The sequence below is a fragment of the Rhinolophus hipposideros genome (assembly GCF_964194185.1).
Source record: "Rhinolophus hipposideros genome assembly, chromosome: 10".
Classification (NCBI taxonomy): domain Eukaryota; kingdom Metazoa; phylum Chordata; class Mammalia; order Chiroptera; family Rhinolophidae; genus Rhinolophus; species Rhinolophus hipposideros.
In genome coordinates, this window is record NC_138056.1 from 32,127,021 (window position 1) to 32,149,060 (window position 22,040).

Sequence of the window (22,040 nt, forward strand, 5' to 3'; positions counted from 1 at the left end):
GGGAAAAGAGAAGGATCCAACTATGCAAAATCACTTTGTTGTCGCTCTCTCTATGCCAGGAAGACACCAGACTTCAGTCAAAAATAAGGGGCCTCCAAAGCAGAGCTGTGCCTCTTTATTCAACACAGCTGGGGACGGGAGGTGGTAAACTGCTTAGGCCTCAGCTGCTGAGCCGGCTTCTTCACCTGCTCTGCTATAGCTCTTCAGGTACACCTCTCTCTTGGACTCATGAGGTTTAGATCCTCATGTCTGTGATTGTGCGCCATCACGTAGCAATATTAGAAGTGCCCATTGCCTGGAAATCCACCTCTCAGCAGGAGAACATGTTGATGTACTCAGGTGACCTCTTAGATGGCCATCATTCTCGATGTTTCTCTTTTGTTCAGTTATGGGATGGCCCCCTAAATACACTGGCATGGAGCGGAACTTAATTCCTTCTGTACACACAGGCAAAACAAATTGAGAATTCATGCACTTTATACCACGGTGTATCTACGAAAACACAATGAAGTGGAAAATGAGACAATTATCTGAATAATCATCACTATTCACACCTTAATTTAACCCTTTTTTATAAGTTACCTCTAATTAATAAACAATTGACTGAGGCAACTGGGAGAGTAGAGAGAACATGGGCTCTTTCACACATGGCCATGCTAGTTGATGGGTTTCTCCTCATTTGCTACCTGTCTCATAAGGGGTTTTTGAAGGTTAAATGACATATAATTGACATTTAATATATACAAATATGGCTGTCACATTGTCACTTATACAGCAAGATCTCAGCAGGCAATAAAGAAAGCGACATTCTTATTGTGTAATATTTCAGAAGTATTAAACATGTATACAGTTCTTAGAAAGCATGTTGATTATTATGTTTCTGGAAGAAGAAATCTACCAGTTAAGAGCTGTATGACCATGCACAAGATACTGAATACCTACTGAACATCTCCGTTTCCTTGCCCATTAGACAGATGTTATGACAATTCCTACCTGGTAGATTTGTTGTGAAGATAAAATTAATTAGGAAATGTAAAGCTCTTAGAAGAGTACATAGAATATGAAATAATCAATTAATCTTAGCTATCAATACTTAGTTTTATACCTTGATATCCTTACCCCTCCCATCTTTCAGGTCTAATTGTCCCCATGCAGTCTGGCATTCTCCCTCATCACTTTCTTTCCTAATTACTTGCATATTTCAGTGTTGACCACATAATTTTACCGTTAATTATAACCGGTGTCAGAATGCTACCGGTTGTTGCGTGTATGTTGATTTTTGTCTCCAATTTGGTGTTTTCAAGTCCCTGAGAGATGAATTCTCTGCATCATCCATACCATCTAGCTTAGAGCTAAGACCACAGCAGGCTAATTTTTAATGAATAAAATACATATAATAACATTGTGATACTTATGAAGATTTTTTTTTCTTTAAACAGCTTTCTAACTTTCCTCCTCTTTATTATTACCCATGTTATTCTCACCTGGACAAGAATTGAGGGCCCCTGGCTCCCTATACACTAAGCACTGCTTCAGAGTCCCAAGTTGTTCTATCTGCTCCACACCTGACCACAACTGCCATTAGGAAAGTGTGTGAACAATAGACCATTATCACTGAAAAGATACCAAACAGGGCCAGGGATTGCTTATATAGTAGACCCTGTAGTTAGTCTGATGCTCTGTTAGGATACTTCACAGAAATGTCTGGTTTTAGTTCTGAAGTTTAAGTGGAGACTAGCCCATAGTCCTGCTGATGTCAACCCAGATAAGTTGAGGGTGAAAAAAGGACCTTGGGTTGATACCTGAGTTTAGTGCAATGAACTCTGTTCTGCCATCATTTTGTGAAGTGTTGATCACCAAAACTGAGGAGGTATATTGCCTTCCCTGAGGAGCACCCAGAGTATATTTGGTTTATCCTAAATGTTGAACATCCTCAGGCTTGTGTATGCATGGCAGACCTGAAAAGGAGCAGGAAGCTTCCAGAAGTTCTGACGGGACCCATTTCTCACCTGATTTAACATCTACAACTGTGTGTTAATGACCACTGTCCTTTTTCTACTCTGGATTCAAAGCACCAAAAAATGCAGAGAAGGTAATGACATCAGTGGATTGCTAGGTGATATTGTCAAGGCTATGGTGATATCAGATTAACTGTCAACAACCTGCCACTTAACCTTCTGCACCTGGTCTAGAAGGATGGGCCCAAAACACTGCCCTTGTGTCCAGTGGATAAAATAATTTCCCGATGCTCTTGGTTCAGACAGAACAGTGCAACTCTCCATCTGAGTCTCACTCATGTTCTCTCGTTCTCACTTTGCTTTGTCTCACTGACCTCCAGTTGCTCTGCTTAACATCTCCTCTACCTGTGGGCTCATCACTGGTCTTTCTCCTTTCCAGAAAGCATTACAGTGTTACCATAGTGAAAGCAGAAGCTTTGGGATCAAACATACTGGAAAATGACCTTTGTGTGCCCTGTATTGGATTGGGAATTTGGGACATTTTAATTCTTGGGACCCTTCCTCATCTTTAAAATGGTATAATAAGATGCATGTGTGTAGCATGAGGGCTTCCCTACTAAGGTAGTTGTGAGAGCTCAATTAGATAAAATTCCCTGGCACAATGTCTGGCACATACCGTAGGTGTTCAGTTAGTGATAATGGGTAACATTATCGAGCACTTAGAGTGTAAGTGCTGAACTGGTTTTCCTATGTTAGTTTATTTAATCCTCACAATTACTCCATAGCAACTTACGAGGCTGGCACTTTTGTAAATTGCTTAGAGCAGCGCCTGGAACAAAATAAGCTCTCACTCTTAGCTCTTATTAGTATTACTATTGCTGTCTTCATTTGACAGGTGAGGGATTTGAAGTGACGGGAGGTTAAATGTTGACTATTATTATCTACTACTTGCCAGGATATTTGCATAAAGAACACTTATGCAAGAAAAGAATTCCACCAGCAAGTATTTTTTTTTAATCATTGTATACTAAGGAAACTAAGGCTTAGAGAGGTTAAATATTTTGCCAAGTGCTGTTCAGCTAAAAAGTAGCCAAGCTGGGGTTTGAATCTAGGCCTATATGGACTTAAAACGTGCCTCCCCACTATATCACACTGTTACTCACTGAGGCTTCATTACTCCCTACTCCCTCAGTGAGTTTCATCACAGGGAGCATCTCTAGCTTCCAGCCTCTTTTATCTCCATTCCTATGAGAACCAGGCACTGGTTCTCATTCTTAGGCCATTTCAATCAAGCCTGACATATCAACCAGTTAAAACTGAAATTTCCGGGCCAGCCCGGTGGCTCAGGCGGTTGGAGCTCCATGCTCCTATTGCCAAAGGCTGCCAGTGTGATTCCCACATGGGCCAGTGGGCTCTCAACCACAAGGTTGCCAGTTCAACTCCTCGAGTCCCGCAAGGGATGGTGGGCAGCGCCCCCTGCAACTAAGATTGAACACGGCACCTTGAGCTGAGCTGCGGCTGAGTTCCCGGATGGCTCAGTTGGTTGGAGCGCATCCTCTCAACCACAAAGTTGCCGGTTTGATTCCCACAAGGCATGGTGGGCTGTGCCCCCTGCAACTAACAATGGCAACTGGACCAGGAGCTGAGCTGCGCCCTCCACAACTATCATTGAAAGGACAACAACTTGACTTGGAAAAAATATTGGGGGACTTAGACACACTGTCCCTCCTGTTCCCCTCCCCCAATAAAATCTTATAAACAAACAACAACAACAACAAAAAAATTTAAAAACCCTGAAATTCCACAGTGAGAGAGTCCAGAAAAATCTTTCCTGGTTGTTCTGTGTTGCTTTGAATGTTGATGACAGTTGCAGCAGCTGCTCTGACAAGAAAATCTCTATTGGGCCATTTACAGTGACCAGAGAACAGGCTCCCGTGTCTGGGAACCTGCTTCCTACAACCAAGTCCCGTGGAAGAGGCAACCATGGGAGGCCAAAAGGTGCTATGTCCCTTAAGAATGGTGTGTCATCCTCGGGTATGCCTTCATCAATAAAATGGGGTTTATTAGAGTTTGAAAATTGTGTTTGAAATAAAAAAAAAGTATGACTAATACAATTTAATACAATATAAATTTATAAGGGATATCAAAAGACCTCAACTATATTCTAGGCTATAAAGAACTGATAAAGAAGATGAGGCAGATCTGTTAAGTTCCACAAAAGAGGTACAAACATATAACTGTGGGGACATATTAGATGGAGGCATTTTTTTATTATTATTATTAGAGAAAATCTGTGATCGTGGTTCTCTACAATAACTGAACACTTTTTCTAATCACTTGGTGACTTAAAATAAATGACCTCAGTCTGAGTCGTGTAACGGATCAACTGAATCAGAATCTCTGGTGAGTGTGTCACATCCTTGGTATTGTTAAAAAGCATCTCCGGTGAATCTACTGTAAAACAGGTTTGAGAATCACTAGTTTAGGGAGTAAGACTTCACCAGGATTTTGACAAGTGGGAACGGGGAGAGAGGGATGGTCAAGGAAAAGCATCCAAACAAGGGAGCACATTGAAGAGAGTATAGAATTTGGCAAGAGTGAAAGATGTGTTTGTGGAAGCTTGATGATCCATGCAGAGTATGAGAAGGAGCAGAGGAGGAAAAAAAAAAAAGATTTATCAGCAGAAGCAGGATCATGGAGACAGACTGACATCCGAGGGAGCTTGACTCTTATTTTTAAAATATGTAAAGCCTTGCTCTTTATACATGCCATTGTTAATTATAGATTAGTTCTCATTTCTAAATGACCCAGATAACTATGCTAAGATAAATAAGCAGTTGCTAACAACTTCTATGTTAAAACTGAGGACCACGGACTTCCACCAGGGTGTTCAAACACAGAGTGCATTGTACCCTACAATGAAGAAGGAACAATGGATCACCGTCATCTTCTTCTGCAAACATCACGTAGAGCATTTTTGTGTGCCTCTCTTTCCTGAAATTATAAAGATGGGGTCAAGGGTGACTCTGCTAAACTTCTCAAGAATGGTGATTCGGTCTGCCTCTACAATACCTAAGATTAGTCGTTTCTTCAATCATATGATCTACTTTAGGAGAAACAGGCACATGTAAAACAATTTTGGTCATGAAATAGTAAATCTTGCGTGGGTACTGTTCTTTATGACACCAATAACATTCGACGCTAAAAGTAAATGATGAAGTAAATAGAGCAGGACTTATTATCCTCATCTGACAAAAATATGGCATGAAGTGACATGCGACTGTTCTAAAAGCCGACAACTGCTACAGTTTAAATTCTAACATACGCTATCGCCACTATTATCTGGGAAAACAAGCATAGCTGAGTACATGTTGCTAAAACACTTACATTTTTTTTAAAGACTGTTTTAGATGCTGCTTTTTTAAAACTGTAAGCATTAGTAACTGATATTATTTACAGCTTATTCTGATGTTATATTTTTCAGTGCCATTAAGATACGTTCTTACGATTCAGAATATTTTTGGTCATAAATCTCTCAAGAACAGAGATCTTATCTTGTTCATACCCATGTTCCCAGAAGGCTTAACACAGTGCTGATGTGCTAGTTATTCTCAATAAATATTTTTTCTGGTATAAAAGACTCCACAATTTTGTGATAGTTAACATGTTATGTACCACCCTCTACACAGCAAGTTATGCCAACTAAATAGAAAATAAACCCTACCGGATATGGTTTTGATTGTCTATTCCTTCAATCATTTGAGTCATGTGCATCAAATGCCTACTATGTTCCTACATTGTTCTAGTAGATGGAGACACAGTGGTGAAAGACAGACCCGGTTTCTGCCCTCATGGAATTTGTATACTTGAGGCAGAAGGCAATTACGCATGTGTATGCACATGAAACTTGAGAATAGAAAATGCTATAAAAGATGTAAAAGAGAGTGATACAATAAAATGACTGGGGAAAGACTACTACAGACAGAATGTTCAGGGAGGATCTCCTTCAAAAAGTGGCATTGCTGCTGAGAATTACATAAAATAAGAACAGGGTCATGAGACAAGATAGGTGTCGAGTATTCTAGACAGAAGAGAATAGCAAAAGCCCTGAGACTGGGTGAGTTTGTCGTCATGTTCAAAAGATCAAAAAGGCTAACATATATAGGGCATGAGTCCAAGAGTTAGGCAGGGACAATATTACCTAAAGCCTTGAAGCCCAGGTGAAGAAGTTAGAAATTTATTTTACGTTCAATGGGAAGGCAAATAGGTTGTAACAAAAAAGTGACATGATCTGATTTCACTAAGAAATATTCTTAACCAACAGAGTGTCCTCAACTACCAAACTAAATGATGCTCATATTTCTGTTAAATGAACCCATTTGAAGACCCACTTTATAAAAATATTTTCAAAAATGTGGAAAAGGGAATCCAGATTAATAATTACCCAGATTAAAAATGCCACTAATAAACACAACTCTGTTCCCTTGCCAAGGAGTCCCATTTGCTGAAGTTCTCCTCTGTAGATCAGTTCATGGATGAACAAAATGCCTCTGTAGAGAGTGCAGGAGCTTTGGCCTTTCTGCTTCACCAGGCACGACACTCAGCATGACGGAGAGAAATCAGCAGGTGAGGGGACCATGGCATCTGTCATCTTATTGGGGACATTTATGAGAGCTACGGGGTGCTAATTAATATCACTGATAATTACATCAGAACAACAAGCATAAACTGGGATCTGTGTTTAGAGTTTACCCTGGACCTAGGCTTGAGCCTCAACTTGTCACTCAAGTTATGACTCAAAACAGCTATGTGGCTGGGAGTGAGATGCCATCCTTTCTGTGACTTCATTTCTTTATTTGGGCAAATGCAGTGGTTACATTTCCTTCTTTACTGAGCACCCACTAGCAAAGGACATCATTGAAGACATGGAAGAATAAAGCTTAGTTCGTGCTCACAGTCTAGTCAGAGAGTACATATATTGTATGGTCGTATAATTAGTGAAGCTATAGAAATATGCACCAGAGTAAAAACTCTGGAGTTAGCAGAGGACAGGAGTGATGAATCCTGTGAAGACATCAAAGAACGCTTCCTGGGACCTGATGATACATGAGCAACAACAAAAGCCACTGGACTTAGTCTTATTCACATGGCATCTATTAATACTGAGCTGCACACACACAAGTTCCTAGTTGCAAGCAAGAATAGGAAGACCCAGGATAAATGAAATCTTCTTGCTGAGGGCACAAAGTATTTTAACAATAAAAGAAGCTTGGATAGAATATGGGACAGAGTGCTGAATATGCAGGAACATTTAAGATAATAACTCAAATTTATTCAATATCTAACAGATATCAATTCAATTAATTCTCACAACACTCATATGAACTACATGAACATTTCCATCTTACAGATGAGATAACCGAGGTCCTGACTACATAAGACCCAAGGTAACCATCGGAGAAGAGGCAGAGCTGGAACTTGACTGCACGGAATCTGGCTCAAGGGTCTGTACTTCTTTTTTTATTTTTTCTATTATATTTATTATGTTGAAACACAGTAGTTGTTTCCTGGTAAGGGGGCATGTTTTAACAACTACACTGGATACCTCTCCACAGTAATTTCAAAACTGTGGTGGACAATTCATGCTGTGTGCCCATTGTTCCTGAATTCATCTTTGCTTTAGGGTAACCTCAGGGGAAAAGTTGGAAAAACACTAAGTAGATCTTTGTAGCAACGAAGGAAGGTAGGAAGGTAGGAAGGAAGGAAGGGAGGGAGGGAAGGAGGGAGGGAGGGAGGGAGGGAGGGAGGGAGGGAGGGAGGGAGGGAGGGAGGGAGGAAGGGGAGGAGAAAGAAAGAAAGAGAGAGAGAGAGAGAGAGAGAGAGAGAGAGAGATAGAAAGAGAGAGAGAGAGAAAGAGAGAAAGAAAGAGAGAAAGAAAAAGAAAAAGAAACACAACCAGAGACAACAAATTCTAATTCACTAGTCTGAACTTTGGGAACCCATGGTCAGAATGTTTGCCCTCTAGGTCTGTCCAAATCAGCATTAAGAATTCAGCTGAGTCCACATGACATGATATAACTGGATTGGCTGAGGTTCTCATGGAAACAATTACATTTTTGATCAGCTGTTTGTATTTCATGAAAGATGTCAGGTCTTGAAGGTGAAGAACTCCATCTGTGAACTTCCTCTTCAGCATTTAACAGAAGCACAAGCAGCCAGTGACTAAAGAAGATCTTGCAAAGATGATGGTATAATAGCAATAATAAGGTTAACGCAGCTATATGATGTTTGTTCATCAATTCAAAGCTCACGCTCTTTAAATATATGGTATCCTATTTAATCCTAGCAATATATGTGTATTATTATCCACATGTGTACATATTTACAGCTGAAGGCTCAGAGAGGTGCAGCGACCACTGCAGTACAAAGGCTGTGATTTAAACTAAATTTATGAAGTCCGGCAGTATTTCCTCCTCTCCCACAGCTGCATCTCAAACTGTTAGAAATTCCAGCCATCATGGTTTCCTTAGCAAGAAAGAAATGCCTTAGAATGCCAGTCCAGGCTTTGTCCTCTGACTGCCCCAATTTCTGTATAAAAATTCTAAAGCCCCACATGGCATAATCCGTGGCCTAATCCCTCAATTGTAGAGAGAGGAAATTTGAAAATTGATGAGTTAACCAGTGAGGGGTCAGATTTTCACACTGGGAGCTGAATAGAGGACAAAAGCAGGCTGCCCCTCTTGCAAAGGTCCAGATGGATGGAGGTCATGGCTGAAAACTGCTTACCAACACAGGACTCCCCGGACAGTGAATAGGTCCCATCGTCATGGAAACCGCTTCTGCACTCACAGTGGTACCACCCTGGCAGGTTAACGCAGCGGGAATGGTTGTGGCACTCAATGATTCCCTCTGTACATTCATCAATATCTGCCTCAGAGAAAAACACAAGCCCACCAGGACATTAATTTCTTTTGACATGAATCTTCCTAGTAAATACCTAAAACATGTTCTTGTCAACATATCAATTAAAACTGGTTAGTCACCTAAAATGGAAGTTACAGTGTTACCGTGCTAAAGGTCTGGCTGCCTGCTGCTTGAAAAACTCAACAATTGAGAGACAAGTTTGGTGGAAAGACAAGCAGGTGTATTGAGAATGCTGGCATTCTGGGAGGATGGTGGAACTCCTGACCATAGGTCATCTCCCCGTTCCTAGACCGGTGAGAAGAAGTTACAGGTATACAAGAAGAACAAAGGAAAGGGCGAGTTAGTCGTGTGCCTCATTCGAGACAACATCTCTTGGGGTCCAGTTTGTTCTGCGATGGTTATCTCAAACCTGGTCTTATGGGTGATTCATAAGTCACAACTGACAGAATTGCAGCCAAGGATTGCAGCCTGGTGGCCGGTGTCTGTATGGCTGAGGGCTGACTCAGTTTCTTGAAAGTTAGTTTTCGGTGCTTAGCTAGATTAACAAGGTATGCGGGTAGCCTTGGGAAAGCAGAGTAATTAAATCGGGCAGGGAGGGACAGCAACAAAGAGAAACCAGCTGAATAGCAAACTAGGAGGTGAATCAAGCTATAGGCTGACTAAGTTATTGATTTCTTAACATTCACCCTTACAACAGGAAGAACCAAGTCCCATTTGATCTAGAATCCATGCTTTAAAGCTTCATTTTTGAATGCTTTCTCATTTATTGAACAATGAATGAGAGCTGATGGTCATGAAGACATTCCCAACTGCAAATGCTCCAAATCACCAGAAACCAAATGGAGGACGTGTGGCATGGTTTTGTTATTGAGCGTATACGTCTTTTTTTTCTTTTTTTCAGATTCAATGATTCCAAAGTAAACATTCCAGATATTACTAGGTACTCTTTGAAAATGTCCATGAACAAGTAAGTTGAGGAAACTCTGGGTTAAATAGTATTAAACTGACTTTTTTTTAATAGTGCAGTCTCAAAGACTTACATTTATATGCCCTACAAAGCTTAGAAAGGAGAAGAGTGGTATGCACTGTTTCCCAAATATATTTAGCTGAGGAGTGCTTTTTTGGAGGGATACCTTAATATGTTGGAAACTAGTGTTCTGGGGAAGCACAGTTTGGGAAGTACTCTTCTAATTCTTTAAAAATTGTTGATTTACTTGTGAACTTGATTTACGATAGTCAATCATAGATCCTTATCCTTCAGATGTACCCGATGAAATAAAATCTTCCAGGGTTTGTTTCCTCTAGGGTCTGGGTTTTTAGAATCAGCAGATGTCTGAAGCCGGAATCACACATAAATTCACTAGCCCAAAGTCTTGCCTTTGAGCTCATCTTTCACCATTGCAGAAAGATGAGCGGTCAATTGTTATACCAGGGTCAGCTCATTCTCTCCATGTAATTATTTCTTGGAATATATAATAGCCAATGTTGGCCGGGAATCTTCCCCTTGTTCTCTAGAAGTACTGTGAACTGTGACAGTCTTATATGAATAAAAATCTAATATTGGGATTTAACACATAATGATTAAAACAAACTTTGGAGTCTCCTTCAACAATTCCCTGCTGTAAGCATCAGCTCAGGTCAATCAGCTACCAGTGGTTCTTTTTCCTACACAAGTCTTGAGTTATGCACAGAGCTGTGAGTATAGTTTAAAACTTGTCACTCTCATCTGATAGCATTTCAGCCAAGTAAAGAGGAAATGGTGTAGCTCTTTATTCTGGACAACTCCACCTTTCCCTTTTTCTGCCAGCTGCCACCGTCTTCCTATATGGCTTGAATCAATTCAGTCTATACAATCCTTTGACATATAACATCCCTTAGGTTTCTAAAAGCAATCAGCCCTCAGGATCCAGTGCTTCTAGGTCACCTTCAGCTATCGCAGTCAGGTTTTGTGTACATTTATTATAAATCCCCAGAAAATGAATTCTCAACAACTATGTTGTCATTTCTGAAATTTTACAGGTATATGGTTCCGTAGGACACACACCTTAGATCACTCAAAATTTCAAAAATTGAAACAGACAAGTGACTGGAGGCTATGTTTCACAGAGAAAAAGGGCCGACCCTAGGTTACTAAGTCTGTTCAGTATTTTTTGAATACAGATTACCAAGGATATACAAACATAACTGGAAGATTGCTTGTTAGAGGTAACTTCTCTGTGTTGGGCTGAAAGAACTCTCTGCAATGGAGCAACAAACTACCTCAGATATTTATTTCCAAAGCTCCTAGAAAGATAGTTATGACCCCACAGACTCTGTCACTTCTAGACTACCAATAATATTTAGGTAACGACCACCTAGCCACCGTAAGTGTTGTGGGAAACCAGGCAATACAAAAGCAAAAGCTTCTCAAACAAACAAAACAAGCGTATGTCCTGGTTGGACTGGGACCGGCCTAGTTTACCTCTACTGCCCCTCAGACTCTCGAAACCATCCAGCTTAGAAAATAATTATCTGAACACTCTACAAAGAATTCTTCCAGCTCTCAATTCCATAGGTCATCTCTGGGGGAGGGGGAGCAGTGAATGGAATATTGTTTTTCAATTCACAGATATTTTTATTCCTGAAATGAAATGATAAGAGAGACCAGTAAAAGGTTCTGGGATTTGGCAGGACCTCAGTTATCTGTGTGGACCTCTCATGGGAAATGAAGACAATCAGACAGATACCTACAGTTTGCCAAAGACACACAGGAATCCATAATTTGCACTGAAAATGAGAAAAGTATTGGAGTTGTCCCTTCCCTGGGGGTTGCACTGCCCACAGCAGGTTCAGGGACTCACTGGAATAACCAGAGCTCATTACACACAGGCACCTGGTAAGAAGGCTGCACATTTCTGTTCTGTGCAAGGTTTATAACTGGAGCCAAACAATGCATTTTACATGTAACCAGACTACGTAAGGGGTGCTACATTTTCATCATGTTCATAATAACAGGCTGTTTCTTCTGCATAGTCACAGTAATGTTAAAAGCAACCACTACAGACCCAAATACAGAAAACACTTGGAAGCTTTTCGATGACACTTTGGGGGCTTTAAAAATTATAAATGGGCCATGGCTGTCTTTGCCCTCTGAGATTTGTTTTTCCCAGTCAGCTCTTGCCACGGGCAAACAAACAGACAGACGCTCTGGGAACGGGGTCTCTGTGAGTTCACTGAGCAAACCAACTTGCTCTCTCTCCCTCTCTCTCTCTGATTTCTGATAAATCACTGTGAGCCTGGCTGCATCACACAGTGTGTCAGCCATCCCAAAGGAAATGGACAGACAACAATAATCATGTTTCCTTCCTAAAACAAGTCCTAGGATTGTGTTTAAATTTCAGTTTAATCCAGCACAGACTTGAAAATGTAGCAGAGGAAACAAGAAATGCTGGGGGATTCCTGAGAGTGGAACCTAGTGTATTCATTTCTGTATACTCCACACCAAGGGTTGGCTACATAATAACTCACATTACAGCCCAGGTCTTGCAACCAACCAAGTGTGAAACAGATTCAGAACTAGCTTGAACATGTAGTTCTCACTCCTCTATTATAGTATCTCGTCGATGAATCAAGAATGGAAGATTTACACAAAGATAATACATTTATTCAACTCTCTAAATAGTTGTTGAGTTGAAAATATGTGCCAGGGATGATTTTTATCTTGCGGTAGATGAAAGATGATGAACATGTGATTTCTGAAACCCAGGAGCTCACAATCAAGGGGAGGAGATATACACATCCATCTTTCAAACCCCAGCCAACATCACCTTTTCCAACTCCTCCAGGCTCACAGCCCCCTCCCGAAGTGATTAAGTACATACACACACACATCCATTCAAGTACACATCTTATTCTATCACAGTTATTCCCCTTTTATGTCCATCACTCAAATGTAAATTTCTCAAAAACAGAGATAACATCTTAGGTTTACCTTTTTCTGTAATAGTGACTGTCAACAAATACGAAGGCATCCAATAAAAGTTCATGGGAATGAATGAATAAATGAATGAATGAAAAATAAATGACAATGGACTGAATGAAAGGAACAATGAAAATGTGCTATAATGGAGATTCAAAGTACCACAAGATTTCTTGCTGTTTGCAAATCCCAAAGATGCAATGTCAATTCATAAAAGTAAATAAGATGGGGTTCATCTTTATATGTTACTTCTAAAAGACACCATGTAGTTTCTGTTTAATACTTTGCTTCTATGTCTAATCTTTTAAGATTTTTAAGGCAGCACAATAGGCAACAAAAAGACATAGTTATAATTGCCTTCCTGAAGGAGCCCACCTATAACTTGAGTTTTTTACTAACAAAGAAAAACAGATGACTGCGGGGAAGCTTTTTCATAAAATATGCCCTAAGCAACACGTGTAATCCTATTCTGAATGTACAATGAATTTGCTATCACAATCTATTTGCAAACAAATCCCTTAATTCTTGCAAAATTCTAATCTCTTGAATGGCTGAATCACTTCCTTCATCTGATATCTTCCCTCTCAGTTTACTATTTGAAAATTTACAAAAGCCAAAAAAGCTTTTCTTAAAGATTATTTCCAAGGAGACACTTTTGTATTTCACATTAATTGGTTAAATTTCACTGTGAAGTAGGCTCAAGTTGCAGTTGGATTACATCTTTTCTAAGGATTTGTAGAGTGCGGTGTTGAGTCATAAGAAAAACACCGCATTCATTCATTCAACAAGAGTTTACTGAGCACACATGTATAAAACATTGTATTACACAGAAATGAAAAGATAAAGCCCCTGTGCCCCAGCTACTTAGAGTCTATCAGAGACTTGAATGCAAAAGTCTCAACTTGAATGCAAAAAACTAACCGTGGTTAAGAACATGGGCTTTGGAGACAAAATGACTTCAAATTCCTGCTCACCACACCAATATATTGTTTAGATTTTTCATATCTTTGTTTTCTCGTCTGAAGACTGAAGAGAATGAAAGTAAAATAGGACTGATAAAAAAAAAAACAAAAAACAAACATTCTCAATCAAAATCTATTCTGTTTCTCCTGTTATACAGGATATTAACTTTGGACTCTATATTACTGTTCACAACCAGAACAAAGGGAAAAAAATTAACCTTAACTTAATTTTAACACATTAACACATTGTCTTGTGATCAGAAAACTGGTTAAAACTGCAAGATGATTTCTGGATCTCCAAAAATATCCATTTATATTTTGACATGATTTTAATATTGTAAAACATTCAGGAATAGAATCTATTATTCATCTATAATATACAAGGTCGGACAATTAAGTTTGCAAAGTCATCCTAGAAAATGTGCTACGTACCTCATTGCTGACTATCACTACAGCCACCTTCGAAGTCCTCCCCTTGGGAAGCTATGCACAGCACCCATGCCTAGTCCACCCTTCAAAGCCATTTTGGAACTCTTTTTCTGGACTGGCCATCAGAGCTGTCATCATATTACTCTTAATGTCCTGAGTGTCAGCAAAATGTCTTCTTTTCAATATTTCCTTTATCTTTTTGAGTAAAGAAAGAAGTCATTGGGGGCCAGATCGGGTGAGTAGGGAGGGTGTTCTAATACAGTTATTTGTTTACTGGCTAAAAACTCCCTCACAGACAGTGCCTTGTGAGCTGGTGCACTGTCGTGATGCAAGAGCCATGAGTTGGTGAAAAGTTCAGGTCATTTAATTTTTTCACACAGCCTTTTCAGAATTTCCAAATAGTGAACTTGGTTAACTGTCCAGTTGGTACAAATTCATAATCAAGTATCCCTCTGACATCAAAATGGTTAGCAACATCGTTGCAACAAGTTTGCAAATGTAATTGTCATACCTCGTATACCCCATTAAACCGTGGATTCTTTCCTCCCCAAAAAATGTCACATGAATTTAAGGAGACGAAGTTAGTATCATAAAGTGGCACAAGTACAGTGGCAACACAAACCTGATTGTTATCTAATATTTGCCAAATGCCGGGATTGTGCTGAACATAGCATGTGTCAGAACATTTAAGGAAAGTAAAAAGACAAATAAATGAAACAAAGATTTGGGGGGAGAAGCAGCTCTTTCACCTCCTCTTCTTCTTGGGCTTCAAAGGGTGTGTCCTGAGCACACCTCCTTTGTGAATGAGCTCCAGCTCTAGAGCTAGAAACAATGTAATTCCAATATGGCACACCGATCACTCACATGAGCACCCATGCTATTTCCACCTGCCCACTGGGGTCTAGGGTATAGGGAAACCCTGGAAGCCACCATCTTTGTCTGCCTGGATCTCTGCATGATTATGTGGAGCAAACCCCTCTGCAGACCTGAAACTGTCATGGATTAGTTATAACACATGGGCAAGAAATACATTGCTATCTTATTAAGCCAGTATACAGTTTGGGGTGCTTTATTGTATTGCTACAGTCAGCATTTCTTGTTTTGATAGACGCTTTTCCATATTAGGGGGAAAGACTGTGCTCAGGTCAGAACTCACGCAGACACAATCTCTAAAAACAAAAACAAGCAAACAAGAAAAAAGCCTCTCCACCAATCACTAATTAGGTAGGCAGTTAAAGGAGTAGAAGTTTTGTGCTGGAAGTCAAGATAACAACATGCAAGCAAGACAAAGCTTTGTAGTCAGATAGGCTTGAGTTTGAATTCCGACTCTGGTACTTCCTAGCTGTGTGACTCTGAGCAAGTTATTTATCTTTTTTTCGCCTTCAGTTTCCTTGGCTTTTACATGAGGGTGATATTACCTAGCTAATAATGTTGTTTTAAGGATTGAATGAGATCTATGTAAAGCTAATCTACAAAGTGAGGCAAGCAATCATTAGGCCTGCAATAATGAAACCTAATTTGTAATCTCCACTCAGCATGGAGAAACTGTGTCCATGCCAAGACAGTCCAGGTCTCGAGGCTTTGATTCCTTACATACAAAACGAAAGGACTGCGCTGTAGCATACTTCATTCCTCTTCCGGCTTTAACACCCCAGGTGATGGGGGAGCTGGGCTTTGGGCGTAAGCCTTCATCTGCTAATAAGCAGCTAAATGACTGATACAAGGTTTATGGGACCTCTTTGTACCGCCATTTTTTCATTAGCCAAACTGCAATTAAAAAAAAAAATGCATGTTTTGTCTGCCTCTCAAACAAAACTCTGAGAAAGTATGTACTAGCTCTGGAAGTCAATTAACCGCTACACAAAATATACGGTGATGTCATTATTGCTGTTTCTTCTTTGTAAGTCCTGATTAACAACTATTTTTGATCCACTGAACTGAAAGGTGCCTGTTAGGCGTAATGGTGCCAAAGACATCAGTGACATGGCTCTCGGCCTTTTGTGAGTCTCTTTTTTTACTGAATTGGCAACATCAGTTCCTTCCTGGTTGTATCCTTCCAATGTTACCTCTACAGTCTTTCTTTTTGTCTACTTTCTAAACAAATTCTTCCCAAATTCTTCCATAAAAACCAATTAATTTGCACTTTGACTCTCCTTCCTAGTCTAGAGGCTCTCATCTCTAAACTGACCTCTGACACAAGTTCATATACACCTGTATTATCTCCTTCACATTAGCTAATCTCAGAGGTCACTTCATTTCAAACTCATTCTGCCCAGAGTGTTCCATGACATACGTCTTTCCGTGTATCAAACTCATACCCCTCCCCCAACACTCCTTCTAGCTCTCCTTCCTCACAGTCAATAAATACAAGGCCAAAGTTCCTAGCATGGCTTACAGTGTCCTACATAATCTGTCTGCTCTTCTCTCTTTGAATTCATCAAACACAGTTTCGTTCACTTACCCAGGACAGCTACACTGACTCCCTAGCTATTCCTCAGGCATACCAAGCATGTTCTAGCGTTTCCATATATTGTTCTCATATGCTGTTCCTTCGGCCTAGAATGTTCTCTCAGATATGTCCATGGCTTTATCTCTCAATCTCCACACCTCTATTTGAATATCCATCTTCTCTGCAAGCCCTTCCCTGGCCATCATGTCTATAATTACAACCATACTTAGTCACTTCAGCTCAAAACTTCCCTATCCTCTTGTTCCATTTTTCTCCTTTGCACTTATTGCCCTCTAACTACTTTGTATTTTACATGCATATCTTGTTTTCCATCTTCCTCCCCTCACTAGAATGTGAGCCCCATGAAGTGCTATGAGGACAGAATAGCACTTGAAACTTAGAGGGTGTGGAATGAATATTTGATGGATGGAAGAAAAGGCAGAGGAAGGGAAAGAAGACACACTGGCAATTCTTTGACATGGTTTAAAATCTGCTTTGCAACCATTCTCTATATCTGTTGCCAACACCATGCTCCAGTTTCTTCTCAGACCTGACTGAGTGCAGGATCTCCTGGCCGCCCTCTCCAATCCACAGCAGTATTTGGCTAATGTTCCCAAAATTAACTACTCAGAAAAAATTAATTGAAAATAGCACTTGCTATTCTGGCACCAGAAAACTAGTTCAACCTGGGTAAGTCTCCTTCCAACTTGATATTTTAATTCTATTATTTCTGTAAGCAAAGATTAAATTACATGAGCACTAGGTTTAAATTAAATTACATGAGCACAACCTAGAGCACTAGGTTTCCCTGGGGGTTCTCTTCGGCAGACCAGGTGAATCTCCAGGTGGAGCCACCGTGCCTAAGCATTCAGCAGCCGTACATTTCTGTAGTATAGATCGACTAAAGTTCACTACTATGAATGTTGATGATTTTAAAAACACTGAGTTAGATCATGTTCACTTCCAGCTTGAAAATCCTATGACTATGTAATTTTATTATCTCCTGTTTCTCACAAACGATTCTTATTAAAAAGTCCCCCATTAGGCATTCAAAGTCACGAAAATAATATGACCTCACTTTGCCTAACAATTCACTTTTATTTCTCAAAATTCTTCAGCACAAAACCTTCGCATGCTCTGGCTTGGTTGCCTTAGTATCCATGTATTCTTTTTTCAATTTCATGTCATGTTTCCCAAACTGCAAGTGATTTTTAAAAAAATTAAAATCCAAGTACAAATTTTAATTCCACCAAAACGACTTTATTTTATCTGAATTCCAATAGTACTTAACAATTCTACCACCCTATTCAAATCTTACCATCCATTCTGTTTTAGAAAATTCTGTGTTTTCTTGCTATAGTTTCTCTCAAATAGAAAGAATTTTCAAACTCCCACTCATTAATAATTTACTATGTGTTAGTCCCTCTGACAAGTACTTTATGTTCACTAGTTTATTTGACCTTCAGAATGCCGCTGACATCATTTTAATTGCCTTAATTTTACAGAAAGTGGAGACTTGGATATTTAACTAATATGCCCATTGTAAAATATCGGGAAAGTGGCACATTGGGGAGTTAAACCACGGTCTATTTGACTCCAAACTCCAAACCACATACTATTTGACTCCAAACTACATATGTAGTTTGTAGTTTGTAGTCAAATAAACTAGTTTACCATATAACCTCTGGCATATTATAGAGGAAGAAGACCTTCTCTTTTGTCATCACCCATGTCTAAGCTCCATTTCAAGTGTAAAGGTGACTTAACTCATTCTTATTAATAGATTTCTAGGTGAAAGAGTTACGTAGAGATTTCAGCCAATGCTACCACAGAAAAGGCAAAATTTAGAGTTTGAATATAGCCAATTTAACTGCGTGCTATAATGAAAATAAACACTCTTCAAAGGAAAATTCTAACTCTACAAAATAGGAACATAATAACCAATACACAATAAAAATTGTTAGATAGCTATAAAGAAAATATGACTCATGCCAAAGGGAAAAAGCAGACAATAGAAACCAAACCCTAGATGATTCGTTTAGTAGATAAAACTTAAAAAAATAAAATCAAACTATGTTCAAGGACTGAATAAAAATATTAAGATGAAAAATGAATACTTCACTTTTAACCAAGATTGAGTAATAGGGACTGGTCTTACCTATCAATCCAACATAAACAAAAACAAATCAAACAATATATATGGAAAGAATGGTTTTCAAGATATTAGAAATTAGGCAACTAAGGAGCATGATCCTTGAGAGACATGAAACACATGAGAAGGGCCCTGCAATTGCCTTCGTTTGCCACATGAGAGGGGTTTAGGCCATGGTGCAAGGGGAGGAACTCAAAGGGAGCCCAGCAGACTACCTTGTTGAAGAATATACAGCTGAGGGTATGAAGAGAACAAGACAGGAAGAGTTTGCAGGGCAAGTATTGGAAAGGAGAGAGCTAGCTGCACAGAGAGGGAACTCTGGAATCCTGCAGGAGGCTAAATTCAAGTATTCAATAGAGTAGTGATCAGAAAATGCATGTGATGAAATAACATAACACTGGAGAAAGACCACCAGAATGGAGTAGAGGTAACAGTGGCTAGTGCTCACATAGGGAGGAGAATAGTGCATACTGCCATAAGCTAGACTGTAAATTCTCATAATTCACTGTATAATACTGGATAGTGTCTTGCCTTGGTAGTTCAGAATAATTATCTCTATTATTAAACACTGTTTTGGCCCCAACTAAAAATCTTAAAAGCAAGACTCAAAAGGCTCTAATAGTATATAAGTGTTTTAATAGGGTTCCAGAAAAAAGCTAAGAAATATTTATAGGAATACAAAAACAACAGCATCTAATTAAAAAAAAAAAAAGTTGACACTGACAGGTATCCAATGTCAATTTTAGGCTGAATGGAAACTGGAAAATTTAACTTAAAACTAAGAGGAAAAAAAGTATGTGACACCAACACAAAATTGATACATATGTTAGGATTAGAAGATAGGACATTGAAACAGTTACTACAAATATATTCACATGTTAAAAAATGCTAATTTGAGACATGAAAATAATTTATATATAAACTATATTTTACATGTATACTAATTATATATTAACGTATGATATAATATATAAAAGGATACATCAATCAAGCTAATAGAGATAAAATCTACAGTGGATGAGATGAGCAATACACTGGATGGTACTGTTGGCAGATTAGGTGTTGCAGAAGAAACGATTAGTGAACTTCAAAATACTATTCAAAACGAAATACAAAGAAAAAAACTTAAAAAAATGAGAAGCATCAATGAACTATAAAGTTAAAACAAGTAGACTAATACATGAGTAATTGGAGTCCCTTAAGAAGCAACAGGACGACAGGGAAACCCTTGAGGAAACATTGGCCAAAAATAATCGAAATATGTTGACTCTATAAGCAAATAGACTCAAGAAGTTCAATGAGCTCCACATGCTAGAGATGAAGAAAAAAACATTAAGGCACATCATAATCAAACTTCCCCAGAACAGTGAAAAAGAACAACAACAAAAAAATCTTAATAGCAGTCAGAGAGAAAAAAAGCCATGTTACATGCAGAGGAACAAAGTTAAGAATGTTAGCAGATTTCTTTTGAGGAGCAATGCAAGGGAAAAGACAGTGAAGTATAAAGCTTTAAAGCACTGAAAGACAAAAAAAAAAAAAACAACTGTCATCTTAAAATTCAGTACCTAGCAAAAATAAATTTCAAAACTGAAGTGAAATAACGACCTTTCAGATATATAAAAGCTGAAAGAGATCATCATGTGCCTTTCTGCACTATGTGAAATGTTAATGGGAATCCTTCAGGGAGAAGGAAAATGTAACATGAAAGTATGATGTGCAATAAAGAATAAAGAACACTGGAAATAATATCCGCCTGGTAAAGACAAAAATTATTTTCTTACTCATTTCTTATTTTTAAAATTATTTATTTTTATTAATTTATTGTTTCATCATTTTCTTAAATTATTTAAAGATTTTTAACAGTTTATACAGAAAGAATGTATTGTGGGGTTTAAAACATGTGAAATAATGTATGTGACAACAATAGCATAAAATACAATGGGAAAAAAATGGAAGTATACTATTGTAAAGTTCTGATATATGTGTTAGTACAATATCACTTGAAGGTAGCTATTACAAGTTAAAGATGTATACCATAAACACAAAAGCAACCAGTAAAACAACAAAACAAAGATTTATAACTACTAAGATAACAATGAAGATGAAATGAAATCCTAAAAGTTACTCATTGCAAAAAAAGAGATAAAAAAGTAGAATGGGAACAAAAATAGATGGGATAAATAGAAAACCAATAGCAAGATGACAGACTTAAACTTACCCATATCAGTAATCACACCAAGTGTAAATGTACATCCAAAAATTCTATATGCAGTAAAATTATTTTTCAAAACAGGTCGTATGTAGATATTTTCCAATTAAACTAAAACAGAGAATCATAGCAAGTTGACTGGCACTCCAGGAAATACTGAAGGAAGTTCCTAAGACTTAAGGAGAAAGAAACCTGATGGTATCTCAGATACATTGGAAGAAATGAAGCACATTATCGATGATAAATATACATGAAAATACAAAAGCTATATGAATTTTCTGTTTTTCCTTCTCTTAACTTCTTTAAAATACAAATGACTTTAAATAAACTATTATAACACTATTGTAGGATCCATAATGTATGCAGCTGTGACAGATGACACCAATAGCAATAAGGACAGGTAGGGGTAAATGGAACAATGGTCAAGTATTACAACATTAATTCAACATAGTCTATGAAAAATGGAACTATACTGATCTATTACAACAGTAACTCAAAATATGTTGATAAATGAAAGATGCAGATTTCACTCCCCATAGCAACCACCAAAAATAATGGAAAAAGAAAGAACAAATAACTGAACAGAATAAAAGTATTTGATTAACGCCAAAGAAGACATAAATAAAAGGAACAGGAGAATAAAATCCAAAAGAGACAAAAACCATGTTTTCCCAAAACTAAGACCTAGCCGGACAATCAGCTCTAATGCATCTTTTGGATATGATATATAAGACCCAGTTTTATATAATAATAATACAGAGTCTTGTATTACTTTTTGCTCCAAAAGACGCATTAAAGCTGATTATCCGGCTAGGTCTTATTTTGGGGGAAACACGGTAGAAAAAAAACTACAAAATGGTAGACCGAAATCCAACCATATTAATATTTATATCAGGGGAAAAAAAGCCGTCACGATAAGGAAAATTAGCAAAGACAAAAAGGACATTTCTTAAGAGTCAATTCATTGGGAAGATAGAACAATCTTAAATATGGGAAGTT

The 22,040-nt window shown here is 38.5% G+C and overlaps 1 protein-coding gene across 2 annotated transcripts in view; it reads right to left on the reverse strand.

Annotated features, from left to right (window-relative positions):
• NELL1 (neural EGFL like 1) overlaps window positions 1–22,040 on the reverse strand; it is a 772,999-nt gene that overhangs the window by 36,128 nt on the left and 714,831 nt on the right. Inside the window, exon 16 of one of the 2 annotated variants that reach the window (XM_081063733.1) lies at window positions 8,745–8,885. The exons of the other annotated variant lie outside the window; for it this stretch is intronic. Coding sequence (XP_080919859.1) covers window positions 8,745–8,885 — 141 coding nt within the window. The remainder of the gene's footprint in view (window positions 1–8,744; window positions 8,886–22,040) is intronic. 2 annotated transcript variants of the gene reach the window in all.